The sequence below is a fragment of the Petaurus breviceps genome, unplaced genomic scaffold (genome assembly GCF_028583685.1).
Source record: "Petaurus breviceps papuanus isolate PSGF00001 unplaced genomic scaffold, PetGlider_PUasm1.0 181, whole genome shotgun sequence".
In the NCBI taxonomy this organism is placed as follows: domain Eukaryota; kingdom Metazoa; phylum Chordata; class Mammalia; order Diprotodontia; family Petauridae; genus Petaurus; species Petaurus breviceps.
Window position 1 is genome coordinate 15,436,825 of NW_027185784.1, and position 14,227 is coordinate 15,451,051.

General features: G+C 41.6%; 1 protein-coding gene across 3 annotated transcripts in view; it reads right to left on the reverse strand.

Annotated features, from left to right (window-relative positions):
* Positions 1–14,227, reverse strand: part of PLXNA4 (plexin A4) — a 780,904-nt gene that overhangs the window by 530,116 nt on the left and 236,561 nt on the right. For all 3 annotated transcript variants that reach the window (XM_069087251.1, XM_069087250.1, XM_069087252.1), the window contains one exon: positions 12,725–12,907. In XM_069087251.1, the coding sequence (XP_068943352.1) occupies positions 12,725–12,907 (183 nt within the window). The remainder of the gene's footprint in view (positions 1–12,724; positions 12,908–14,227) is intronic.

Here is a 14,227-nt window from a genome sequence, read left to right on the forward strand (position 1 = left end):
GAGAGAGAGAGAGAGAGAGAGAGAGAGAGAGAGAGAGAGAGAGAGAGAGAGAGAGAGAGAGAGAGAGAGAGAGAGAGAGAGAGAGAGAGAGAGAGAGAGAGTCCTGTCTCTTATATGTGTTGTTTGTGGGACCATGGGCAAATCACTTTGCCAGTCAGTGACCTAGGAAACACTCCAAAACCACAAATCACAGAGAAGAGGTCAAACTGTATTGGGTGAGGGAGGTTTGTATACCAGGAGTTCTCTGAACCTGAAATAATTGGATATAAATACACATACACACATATACAAATGTATGATTATATACATATATAGTTATACACAAAATGGTCATATACATGCATTCACATGTGTATGCAGAGAAACCATTTTCATACTTCTAGGTTTCATATATTCAAGTTTTTAAAGAGTTGACTCTTATTCGGTAGGTAGGGCATCTAGGGTCAAATCTTGCCCTTTATGCTTACTTTGAGCAGTCACTTGCTCTCCCTAGGCCTCAGTTTCCTCATCTGTAAAAAGAGGGGGTAAGACCAGGTGTCTTCTGAGGTTCCTTCCAGCTTTCTGTGCTACAGAATAGTACATACCTGGCATATCAGATGAAGCCATTCCTTGCTAATGCTTGAGGAGATGTGGCCTAGCAATTGGTTCTGCAGGGGCTGTAGCACCTACCCCTCCCCTTCCTCCTTCCCTGTCCATATTCACAGTTACTGAAGACCCAAGGGAAAAAAACGGGTTTGCCAGTGAAGTCCTTAGCACAGTAAAGTGGCTGAGTATCAGAAAGATGTAGTTTTTATCAATGAAATAAAATTAAAGAAGATACATTATTCTCTTGCAAACTGAGGACCACTGGGTCTCTCTATCTGATTTGCAGATAAAACTTTCAATGATAAAAATAATAATAAAAACTAACATTTAAATGGTGCTTTATTGTTGGCAAAGCACTTTGTAAATATCTCATCTGATCTCACACCAACCACGAGAAAAAGGTGCTTTTATTATCCCCATTTTACAGGTGAGGAAACTGAGGCAAGCAGAAGTTAAGTGATTTATACAGGGTTATGCAAAGGAAGTGTCTGAGGTTGGATTTGAACTCAGTTCTTCCTGATTACAGATCTAACACTATTCACTCAGCTGCCTAATTATGCATTTGTGTCTCCCTCTGTTAGAATTAACATTCCTTGACAGCTATGGTCTATCTTGTTTTCCTATGAGTCTTAGAGGTTAGCAGAGTGCTTGGCCTGTAAATGTTTAATAAATGTTTTTCTTTTTAAAAATTCATTCGTTCATTCTTTGCATGAAAAGAAGGGGGAAGAGTGCCAGGTGAGCCAAAAGAAGAGAAATACAATGAACCTATACCAAGCTCCAAACCAGGGAACACAAAAGAGTGGAGTAACCATGAAGACAGCAAAACTAGAAGTTAGAAGACACAAGTGCTGGGATGAGGTTACAGGGTCAAGGTAAGCCAAAGGAATTCAGAAAAGGGAAGAAGCTTGTGGGGTGGATAGAGCTGCACTTGGAATGAAAAAGACCTAGGTCCAAATGCCACCCCTGATACATTAGCTGCGTGACCTTGGGTGAGTCACCTAATTTCTCTGTGCTTTAGTTTCCTCATCTGTAAATGAGTGAGTTGGAGTATGTTCTCTAAGAATCTATGATCCTGGGGCAGCTAGGTGGCTCAGTGAATAGAGCACTGGCCTTGGAGTTAGGAGGACCTGAGTTCAAATCCTGCTTCAGACACAATACAAAATTAGCTGTGTGACCTTGGGCAAGTCACTTAACCCCAACTGCCCTCCAAAAAGCAAAAAAAAAAAAAAAAGAATCTATGATCCTATGATCCTGAATAGCATTCAGTTCTAGCCCATGTGACGGCTATATTCCCTCATGTCTCTCAAAGGTGAAATAACATAGAAAAAAGAGTTGGCAAACCTAAATCTCTATGATAATGCTAGCTATTATTATTATACTCGTAGTGATCTTTGCTTAAAGAAGACAACTGGTCAGATGCTAGGACCTTGTGCAACTTGAAAGTTGGGGCAGAGGGACAGACGTAAGATGCCTGGAACATTTTTAAATAACTTTTCTTGTTGTGATAGGAAATGGCAGTGTAATAAAACAAATCCCAACCATATCAAGGAAGGAAGGAAACCTCAACGTGAAGTCCATCCAGGGAAACCACCGATGGAGAAGTAGGCTGTGGTGCCAGGACTCAATAAAGCCCAAGAGGGGGTGTGGAAGCCGGAGCAATTTGAGGCAGTTCAGGCCTCTCCAAATTCTATCTCCTAAGAGGCATTATGTATAATAGCCGATAAACAAAATAAAAGTCAGGATTTTTTTTTTTCCGAAGCTTATTCAAACCTAGCCCAGCACGACAGTAAAGGTGGCAAGGTGCCCTCTCCAGCTTGGGCCCGTCCTCTTCATGCTTACTTTCCTTCCCTTACTTATCATGTCTCCCCCCCCCCCCCCTTTTCCTTCTTTGTTGTCTTGGTTACATGGCCAGACTCCTGATATGCTGCTAGTTTTCCTTTTAATGATATGTTCTTGTAAAGCACAATATTTTACTTCAATTGCATGTGTCACTGGATAAATTCCTCAGGCACGTCTGACATTTGTGTATCAGCTGACTGAGTCTGCCGAACGAGTCGGGGTGTTTCCAAAGCACTTTTCTTGATTTTAATGTCTTTGCATCTTAATTTATGATCTGGATCTTTCTATGCAAAAATATATATACACACATGATTCAAAAAAAAGTGGTTCATATATCAATAAATTTTAAACTGGCAAAGCTTCTTTAAAACCATCTCCCTGATTTACGTGTGCTGGTGATGATCATTTGGGGAAGAGTCGGGTTGCCTGGGGCTCTTGCAGGGGGCCCTCTCTCTTGAAACATCTCCAAGCATGGTTCCAGAACTAGAAGGACACTCATTCTTTACCCTCACCTTTAGGGCACAAGTGAAACGCAGATATGCAAGGAGTCCCAAAAGTCTTGGTGCAGCAGTAAGTTATTAACATCTTTTATCAGGGGGTAGCCTGGTATGATGGGGAAGGGGGGAGAGAGAAAGAAAGAAGGAAAGAAAAAGAAAAAATTTGGACTCAAGAGTCAAAAAGCCTAGGTTTGAGTCCTGGCTTTGACATTTAAAACTTACCAGCCATGTGGCCATAAATAAGTTGATTAGCCATTTTGAGCTTCTCTTTTGTTATTTACAAAATGAAGATAGTGCCTGACCTATCTTCTTTGCAGGGTTATTATTAGGAAAGAAATTTTGGAAAAAGTAACAATAGTATATGAACTGCTATAATTGTATTAATAATAAAATCAGGAGTGCTACAAGGATACAAGACTGTTCCCACTTGAACCCCACTGAAAAAGAGAATAAGAAAGCTAATAGAAATAGGAAATTCTGCACCTTACCCAAAATGTAGAATCTTACAGGATTCCCAAAAGTTCTAAGAGAGGTTAATTAACTTGCCTAGGGTCATACAGTTGGCAGCAGCACCTGAACTCAGGTCTGCCTGAGCTATAAGATCTGCTCTCTCTATATTAGCTCAGACCTAATCTCTGAGGCGCACGTATTGTGTGACCTTGGACCAGTCACTCCATTTCTTCCTGTCAGCTTCCTCATCTGTTAAAATAATCCATAATAATATTGAAGGAGATGGGGCAGCTAGGTGGTGCAGTGAATAGAGCATGGGTCCTGGAGTCAGGAGGACCTGAGTTCAAATCCAGCCTCAGACACTTAACACAAAAACTAGCCATGTGACCTTGGGCAAGTCACTTAATCCCAATTGCCCTACAAAATGAAAAAAATAATAATAATATTGAAAGAGCAATAGCAGATACAATAAAAGAACATTCTCGATATATCTATTGCTCTAATTACTATTAGAAAACCAAGTTCAGGGTAGGGAACAATTTGAAAGATGTACAATAAATCAGAAGGGTCAAGGCCAAAGCAAGGAAAAGAAATAAAATCAGAAAAAAAAAATGGGATAGATGAGGAAAGGTTAAAAATAAAATTATTATTTAACTGGGAAAAGAGGAATTGAGTGGGAACTTAAAAATGACTTTCAAGAATATGAATGCCTATAAAAAAAGAATAGTGACCAGCTGTTCTCTATTTCATCTAAGAACAAAATGGGTAAACAAACTGAATTTGCAACAGAAGGAACTGAGATCAAGAATGAGGAAGAACTTTGTCAATAAATAGATTATATGATAGAAGTGTCTGCCAGAAAGTCTCTGAAATCTTCTGGCTTGGAGAATTTAGAGACAGATTCTCTCAAGAAGCTGTCTGCTTCCAGAGTCTGGGCAGGAGGATGCACACCTCGATAAGGAAGCCAGTACAGTTATTCTTCCACAAGGTAGGGGCCAGGGGCATGGCACCCCATGATCTGGAAAATCTATGTAAAATTGTTTGGCCCTCCTTTTGTACCAGGGAAGAAGTTCGAATTTTCCCTTTTTCTTTTATGAAGCGTTTACAGTACCTTATTGTAAAATTTGGATTGATAACATACAATACTGTACATATATTTTATGCATTTCTGAGTTTCTAAACTTTTTCTGGATTGTCTGCTAGCCTTTGCATGTTGTCTGAGGCTTCCACAAAATTTCTCAAGAATTCCCAATTCATTTCTTATGTCAACCTGTGATACATCAAAACCAGGATAGGGAAAGTCATGATACTGAAGGGATAACTGCTTTCTATGCACACACTAGTCACCTCAACAACCTTCCTCCTGAGTACTCTACCCAATACCTGTTTGCATTCCACAAGTTAAACCTCAATCTAGACCTGGTCCTTCCTTCTGACTAGGGAAAAGGCAAGACAGACTTTCAGCTGTTTGTTTGTTTTCCCAGTAGTGAGGATGGTTTGCACTCATTGTCCCGGTCGCTGTCATGGCTAAGACCATGTCCAGCCTCGGTGAAGACTCAGCTGTGAATGTGAGACAGAGCAAGGCTAACTGCTTCACACGGGGATCAAATGTTAGAGCTTGCCTTCGTTGGCCCCATGCTCCGATTCAACAATTCCTGTTCTTTGGAATTTGGACACCCTGCCAATGGTGCGAGTCACCTGTCTACTTCCTTCTCTGAAAACAAAATCAACAAAGAAATCTTCAGTGACATGTTATTGTTCTTGAGCCATTTTTCAGTCATGTTTGACTCTTTGTGACCCCTTTTGGATTTTTCTTGGCAAAGACACTTCTCCAGCTCGTTTTACAGATGAGGAAACTGAGGCAAACAAGGTTAAGTGACTCGCCCAGGGTCACACAGCTAGTAAGTGTTTGTGGCCAGATTTTAATTCAGGTCTTCTTGACTCTGGGTCTGGCACTCTATCCACTGTGGCACCTAGCTGCACTCAATGGCATATCTTGATTTTTATTTCATATGCCATAAAGTTAGAGAGATTTTAGAAAGAATTCCAAGATATATATATTGAGGTAACTGGGAACATTTAGGGTGTTGCATGACTGGAAATGGTCACTGGCTTAGACATAGAAGAAAGATATGCTCATACAAAAACACACTTACAAACAATAATTTTGGGAACAAAGTTTAATTTTCTTGTCACCCAAGATACTTGTGGTGCCACATAGTGTGAGCTCAGAGAATGTATATAAACTGATTTTTTTAATAAGATAAGAAAAAATGTGAAGGTCAAATCTGCTGAAAGCAGATATAATATATAATAATAGCTAAGATGCAGAGGATGTTTAGGCTTGCAAATCACTTCATGTTTATTATCTCATTTTATACTTACAAACCTGGGAAATGCATGCTACTATTGTCCCCATTTTGTGGATGAGAAAAATGAGGCAAGCATCAATTAAATGATTTGCCTAGGATCATAATACCAGTAAATTTCTTAGATAGGATTCAAACTCAGGTCTTCCTCACTCCAAGTCCAGTGTTCGATTAATATCGCCCCAATCCAAATATAAATTTTCTTTGCATTATCAATTGTTTTTGATTCCATACCAATGCTCCCCTTCAACCATGGAAATGCTATACCCATATATTATACTTCATAGCTAATATGTACAGATATATTACACACATGTTAAACATTCTAGTGTTGCCTAAATGACTAAGCTGGGAGAAGCAGCCCCAAATTATCCTGGAAGGTTCAAGGGCCAACATCTGTTCATTGGTACCCAAAACCATGAACCCCCACTCTCCTTGAGCTACGTTTTATCAAATCAGCCCTCCCTCACTTAAATCCAATTCACTAGCAAGTCGTGGCATCATCTTCTTGATGTCGTGGTCCTTTTCGAGAATGAAGGACAAACCACACAGAATTTATCAAATCAAGCAGGAACGATACAACCCACCTCCAGCGGCATTTTATGAGGAGATATGCTGGGTTACATAGCATATTAACTGCCTCACTTCTGGGTCTAGTATGACCAACTCTGGGTTCTCAAAGTCTATGCCAAGTGGGATCTAAGGTCCCACTAAGCTGGAAGAAAATTAAGTGCAGGTCTACCAATGGCCTGTGTGTACTGCCTGATGACCAGTGGAGCTGTTATCTGAGAGGCTCCTGATCAGCACTGTCCAGTGGATATTATTTTTTGAAGAGGCCATAGCAACCCATGATGAATCAATCTCTTTTAAAGCCTGAAAGGGCTGTGATTTATACAGGTCTAGGACAGGGGTGGGGATGATTACCTTTTTTATGTGATAGACTACTTTGGCAGGCTAGTGAGACCTATGGACCCCTTCTCAGAATCACATTTTTAAATGAATAAAATAAAATTCATAAGATTACAAAGGAAATGGAGGTATTCAGGTATTTGAAAGGCAAGTTCAGGGCCCCCAGATTAAGGCCCTCTGATGGAGGGGGAAGGAGCATTCACATAAGTGAAAACAAGTATACTTGAAGTACTGGAGATAAGTATAGAGCAAAGCCAGGAGGTAGATAGACAGGAAGATGTACAGACAGATAGTTTAGAAAGAAAGATTTAAAGGGTATGGGGGGAGAGAGCCTCTTCTGAGACAGGATAGATCTAGTGACTCCCCATCCAATATGCCAAGGGCTTTCAGAGAGGCTCTGCAGATGCACCTGCAGCCAGTCAAAACAGCATTTTTCCTTAAGATTTTTCTTTTAAACCAGAGGTTGAAATCTTAATAGGTCGTGCCTTCTGGCTAAGGACCCCACAAAAGCTGACGTCTGTCACGCTGATACAGCATATCTCTAGCATGCACATGCATGTAAAACTTAGCTTTTGAAACAGGCTGGCAATATCATCTACAGCATACACAACATAAAACAAAAGCAAAGGGGGGGCATTTAAAGTGGCAGTTCCCCAACCTTCTCCCCCCCCCACTCTCCCCATGTGCACAACACAGTCTATAAGAAATTACGGTAATCAGAAACAAGGCTGCAATGATTAGGATGTACCCCTTTCAGATATAATCAACAGTCAGCAATTTGAAGGCTGTCCTCAGAGTGAACCTGGACGGAGTGTAGCTTCTGGACCCCTGAAAACATCTACTGAAACCCCCTCGCCCTCAGACCCATACACATGCCCACTTACGCCCACACTCGCCACTCCGAGTCCTCTGTCACACTGCAGAGAGCTCTGAAAGGCACTGGATAAGCACAGGGGATTATTACAGGGTTCAGGGAAGGCAACTCTGTAATTATGGCTGCACTGTGATTTCCATTATTCTAACCCCCTGGTTTTCAGCAGCTCACAAAACTTCCTGCAAAATCCTCTTCAGCATGAAAGCTTTTCACACCTGGTCTTTTGCCCAAAGGTGATTTTGGTCCAGATAACCTCTGCGAAAAGCAGGCCTGAGTTATTACAAGGAAAGGGAATAGGGGTGGGAATGGAGGCTGGGGTGGGGGGGTGGTATGTGACATTCTATTGTTTGGGGAAAAATAAATAAATAAACTTGCTACTTTCATTTTTTATTATTTCAAACAACAAACCCAAAGGCCCGGCTTTCCGTTCCCAACTCAGACAGTCCCTCTGGGGCTTCTGTGCTGACTGGCCACATGAACTATGGCTGGGATTTGGCAATATTATTAAAAAGTGCCACCATTCCAAAGTTTTGTGGCTGAGTAGACCTTGCTTTCCTCTCCAGGGTTACCATTGATCATTTCCCTCCATGGGACCAAGGGTTCAGCTCTTTCCCTTCAGGTGTGTATAACTCCACCCCCTTTACCCGGGAAATTAAATGTTGAAACACTGAAAGACTGTAGAACTCTGATAAATATAATGACAAACCATGATATATAAAGGACTGAAGATGAAACACACCCTTCACTTCCTTCCAGAAAAGCAACGGACTTAAAATCGTGAATTAGGCATGTATATTTGGGGGTGGGTAATGTGGAAATTTGTTTTGCTAGACTATTGAGTATTCATTATTAGGGTTTTGTGGGGGGGTTTTGGTTGTTGTTTTTTTGTTTGTTTGTTTTATTGTTCTATGGAGGAGGGGAAGGTTGCAGAGAGAGATAATAATTGCAAAAAAATAATTTTTAAAATAAAAAACTTTTTAAAAATTACTTTTTCTCCTTTCCCTTGTCACACCCCAAAAAGAAATTAAAAACTGAGTTTTCCAGGTGACTGAAACAGTGACACTCACCTACATAAACCTACTAAAATCTCACATTAGAAAATGCTAAGACCCTAACTACTCCCTGTCTGAACATCACTATTCATGGGGAAACTGACTGATCTTCAGATGAGTTTTATAAGCCACAGCCTTTCCCCTAGTTTTTCCCAGAAGGCCTTACTCTCTTCAGAATCCTGGAGATTTTGGCCTTGGCTCCTAAAGATCACACAGCCCTTTGATGAGGAAGATGACACTGTTGACCCAGCTTCCCGAGGACAAGGGATATGGAAATCTCTTTTCAAGAAAGAGCCAGTCACGCTCTCATGGCCCATCTCCTTTGATGTGATCAACTGATCCAATCCAATCCAAAAAAAATTAGCTACGTGCCTACCATGTTCTAGTCACTGCATTAAGCACTGGCTTTCTCTGTGCTAAACAACTGGCCTGCAAGGCCACTGAATCCTTAAGTGACCTCATTACTTAATTTCTCAATTAGTTAGTCCCTTCCCCAGCACCCAGTAGAATGCTTTCTTGGTACTTAGTAGGTATTTCATAAATGTTTCTTAAATGAATGAACAAATTCTCTAAAGAGCCCAGACAATATTCCAATTTACATCAGAAGACAGGGTCAATTAGATGTTGCCAGAAAGTCACTGTTAGCAAATGAGAAGGTCTTTCAGGCTACCTGAATTAGTTTGTGCCCCGTAAAGCACTTGAATCCTTGCCTCATGGTCTCCTTGAGTTAAAGCGCTTTGCAGATTGTTGTACTTGCTGTTCAGGTTGCTTACAGATCAACTGGACCTGGCCAAATACGTCCTAATTGTACATTACATATTATGCTTTTAAAAGTATATATAGTATAGCTCACTTAGCCAACTGGCTAAAATGCAGTCAAGAACCAGAAAGTTGTTTTAAAAAAAGATCTGTTAGGAGTGGAAATAAAGGTTTTACAAGTCTGTTTGCTAAAGCTCAACGCATTTTACTCATCGGCAAGTCCATAGGCATTCATCTAAATTCCATCTATTCTTGCTCTACAGACAATTCTAACAAGCTTGGTTGTCTGGTTTCCCAGGTCATAGATGGTTAAGGACTAGACCTGTGGTTTTGATGTTAGAAGGAACTCCAGGTACGGAAACTCCCTTTACCACTGAAGGTCATCACCTTGTCTGTAACTTAAGAGTTGCCTGGGTCAAGTGGCTTGCCCAGGGTTACACAGCTGGTATAGATCAGAGGCAGCCAATTCAAAGCTATAAAATAAGGTACAGTTGGGGGAGGAGAGGACTACTAAAAGCAGGCACACAGTCAACAGGAAGAAGATGCCCAGTGATCGAGGAGGAAGAAGAATTACAGGAGTGAAACCCAAGGAATGAAAGAGTATGACAATCTGGAGCCACCAACAGCCAGGTCCATTTCCATAGCTTCTGATGGCTCCACTTCTTTTCAACGCAGTGCAATAACTCATGTTTGTAACAATCAATAATCATACCAAATGTACAAATTACATTTGGCATACTATGTACAGAAGAGGTAGAAGGGTGCCATGATGTTTAGAAGGACTTTCATAAAAATAAAAACATTTTAGGAGATAAGGGTATGTACTTCAGTTATCTGGGGAAAGAGGACCAATAAGGAATACCTCATTGCTGCATGATTCTGGATAAGTGAGGCCCTATTGCACACCATCTTTGCCCAGAATAAACAGGAAATGACTGACATATTTTCACCCACCTACATTTCTTTTCCAGGAACCAGCCATGAAAGAGAACCGCCTTGACTCCAGTTGTCTCCTCAGTTTTCTATAGGCTCTGCTACAGAGGACAGAATGTCTAAAACAAAACAATCTTGACCTGGCTACTCATACCATATGATATCTCATATACGATCACTGAGAATTTGTACAGAGTGTTTCTGCTCTGGAGATCTGTGGTCACAGCCCAGGCATACAATAGAGAAAAAGGAAGGAACACAGAGCATCTGCTTCATGTCAGAGAGGACTGTTTCACTCTCGCCTGATTTCCCCTAATTTCTAGTGTATCTCACATATCCAATTGCCTTGCTGTGGCATGGAGGTGACTCTAGGCTTCCAAAGCCCTGTGCCAGCAGAGCCCTGGCAGGCCCTATCAAGCTGGGAAGGCTTCGAGGACAGGCCTGGTGGCAGATAGACTGTTCGCCTATCATCTAAAAAATAACCTTTCTGTGTGGAGAGAGGCTCATCCCCAGGTCACGATTTCTTTTAGTTACTGCCATTCATGAAACATGGAGGCCATGCAATTTCTGCTGGAGTATGGGGTGCACACCAGCAAAATGATAGGTTTTTCAAAGAATCACAATTGCAGCCTATGCAAAACAAGCATTTCTTGAGCTCCACATGCAGTCAGAATTTATCTTGGCAAAGAATGTGGTTCAATTTTTAGCCAACAAAAGGGGTTCACATTATATACAGTCACAAAAAGGCTTGGATGCCAACTTAAGGGGTACGTGTCATACACCGCGTATAATGTGGTATGGCCCTGGCTCATTCAGCTCCAGAGCCACTAACAACCCACCACCGAAGTGACAGTATTCTGGCAACACTCAATGCTCTCACCAGAGGTCTTCACTGCTGTGGCATCACCCACACCCAGAAAGCCTCGATGGAATTACAATAAAAAGTTAGGTGTAGTTTATCCCTGGGAGAAATAACAAATCCCTTATAGAACTCGCCTTTGATGGCACCTGCGGCTGACAGCCCCATACCAAATTTACATCTACCTGTCCTCATTCAGAGCCATTGGCCAGGGAAGGGAACAGTTTGACTGCCCCCTTTAGCAGCTCCAATGTTTTCTACTCTTTCTTCACCTTGCCCTAATAGAAGTCTTGGCATTCCCAAATGCACCTGCCAACTCAAGTCACCACAGTCAGAGTCACAGGAACCCCACCAAACCATGGCACTTCCAGAGCTGCCCCCTTTAGTTAAATTCCGACACCTCATCACCTGTAGCCAAAGTTACAGAGCATGTTCTGGGCCCAAGGAAAGACAGGGTAAGTCAATAATGGTTTTGTGTGCCTGCTGGATGATGCCTGCTTTCAGTTCTAAGACTGATAAAGTTGTGGTTGCTTGCTAACATTAGTCTCCAAGCAGGAAGAGACAACTGTACCTCTAGAAGGTCACCGCTGGTCACTATCATATCATTAACTCATTTCCTTAGCTCAGTCAAACCAAGCACAAGGTATAAAAAAATGAGACCTTATGGTGTATCTAGTCCTAAATTCCTATACCTACCTCCTTACTGGACTCATGTTTTATTGAGGTTGCTCCAATTCTACTTTCCAGAGGTTTTCCCCAAACCAAGACTACTATCATTCCTTGACCATTCTTAGGTAGAAGACAAGCACTTCTTCTCTGCTTGTCCCAAATAACTCACATAAAATATATAGGATCAATGGAACCTTTTAGTAGTCAAAAATTAGGCACACACAAAAATAATTCTGTACCTTACCAGGATCTGTAATTTTATTAATGGGCCATCCCACCTACTGATGCAGATTAAAACCACCCGTCCCAAGTTGTCACATTTTAGCAGATGTTCTTTCTGGAATTGTGGGGCCAAAAAACATATATAAACACCTGGTGGCCATCCTTTTTCTATTCATATAAAAGTGGAAACAGAAATAAAGACAGCACGATAAGGCATTCAGGGCTTAGCTATGTTAGCAATGATACCAGCGCCCTCTTCTATCTCTTCCAAGTGTTTCCCAGTTTTTCTTCATCTCTCTTTTTAACCACCTGGTCCCAAGCAACACTCTTTTCTTTCTGAGGCTGACAACACTCTCCTTCCAATCATTCTTTCTCTTTAGAGACATAATAGACAGCATACTCAATTTTGCTCCCCTTCCTCTCCATATATATGAATGTGATCACCTACCCATCTAGGGCAGGAAGGCAAAGGAAACAGATCATAACCATTCTGACCCTTTGGAATCAATTTCTTAACTCAAGGTATCTGTAAAGTTCCATAAGACACAAAACAAGATAACTTTAGGACCCTAGGCATCCTTAGGAAATAGGAAACAGATGCAGAGACAGGCCAAGGGGCTTTCAGAAGGTCTCACTGCAGTTCAGTTGAAGAACTAGGGATGATCTAGTTCAGAACCACAGAAATACCCCACTGGCAAAGTTCCTACCTTTTTCAGCTTTCCACTCTTGGTGCCCACGAAAGCCAGTGAGTGCTCCTTGTAAACATAGGCGATGACTGAGGTCATTCGGTCCCTGTCCTCCGTAAAGATGGGCATGCCACGCACCATTTCTGAAACGCCAAGGGGTGCATTCATATCCAGGCCACAGAAGTTATCATCAATGGTCAGGAGCTGAGGATGGCAAAAGAGGAAAATCAGGGGAGATCAGGGCCATAGAAAGAGCACAGAATTCCTTCCTCCCTTTTCCACATTTCATTGGCCTAGAGTGTCTGTCCATTATCGCCACCATTCTCATCTTCCTCCTCAGCATCATCCAAAGCAACTCTGAGGCATAGAGAGATTTCCACTTTCACAGGTGGTAGAAATTCACACCCATGTGAAATCATAGATCTTTCTCTAATATTAAAGTAAGTAATTCAATGGAGTGTGCATCCTACTCATTCCAGGCAGGAGAGTAACATAAAAAAGAAGATCTCTCTATCACGCAGAGGTACCTTTCAAGAGTGGGGAACAAGGACCAGAACCTAGCTGAGATTAGGAGGCCAAGCGCTGAAAGAGTAGAAAGTTATATAAGTTACGTATCCAAATCAAATGGCATGGCAGGAAGTGGAGAGGACTTACTGCCCCAGCCTTCAGTTTTTGTTCACTCTTTGTTGTCATTGCTGTTCATTCATTTTACTCCCATCCAATTCTTTGTGACTCTATTTGGGATCTTCTTGGCAAAGATATTGGAATCATTTTTCATTTCCTTCTCTAGACCATTCTGCAGATGAGGAAACTGGAAAATGGGGTAAAATGACTTGCCCAGGGTCACATAGTGAGTATCTGAGGCCACATTTTAATTCATGCCCTCCTGGCTAGAGACCTGGTACTCTATTCATTTTGCCACCTTCATTCAGTCTTAGCTTTCTAGTAAGAGAAGGCACCAAATTGTCTTGTACTCAGTCCTCCATTCTGAGCTAGCAGAAAGCAATCCTTGGGAGTGTAGAATTTTTATTCCTAGCCCTGTCACTGATCTCGGGAAAGTTAGTTAACCTTTCTGTATATCTGATTTCTACTCTATAAAAACAGCTAGAAGTATCTAAACCTTCTACTGGGGCTCCCATAAAGATTACTGAGATCATGTGGGTAAAAAGTCTTTGAGTTCCTCAGGGAGAGGTGTGAGATAAAATACAAGTTGTCATTTTTCAAAAGACTTCAGTTGAGCCAAATGAAAAGGCATCTGGAGAACAGCGGGAGGGATCCTGCCAACAGAGCAATGTGACATTAGACAACTTGATGCTTTCCAAATTCCCAAGCAAGGTTCCTTCTTAAAACACACATACACACACACACACAAACATCACAGCACAACACAACACACACCTGAGTGGCCAGGCTCCCAGAAGATTCTGTGCGTTGAGTAGGCATGGGGTGGGGGTGGGGGAAGAATTTCCTACCAAAACCTCTCTGTGGCCTCCCCTTCATCAATATAAGGAAAAGTGAGCCTCT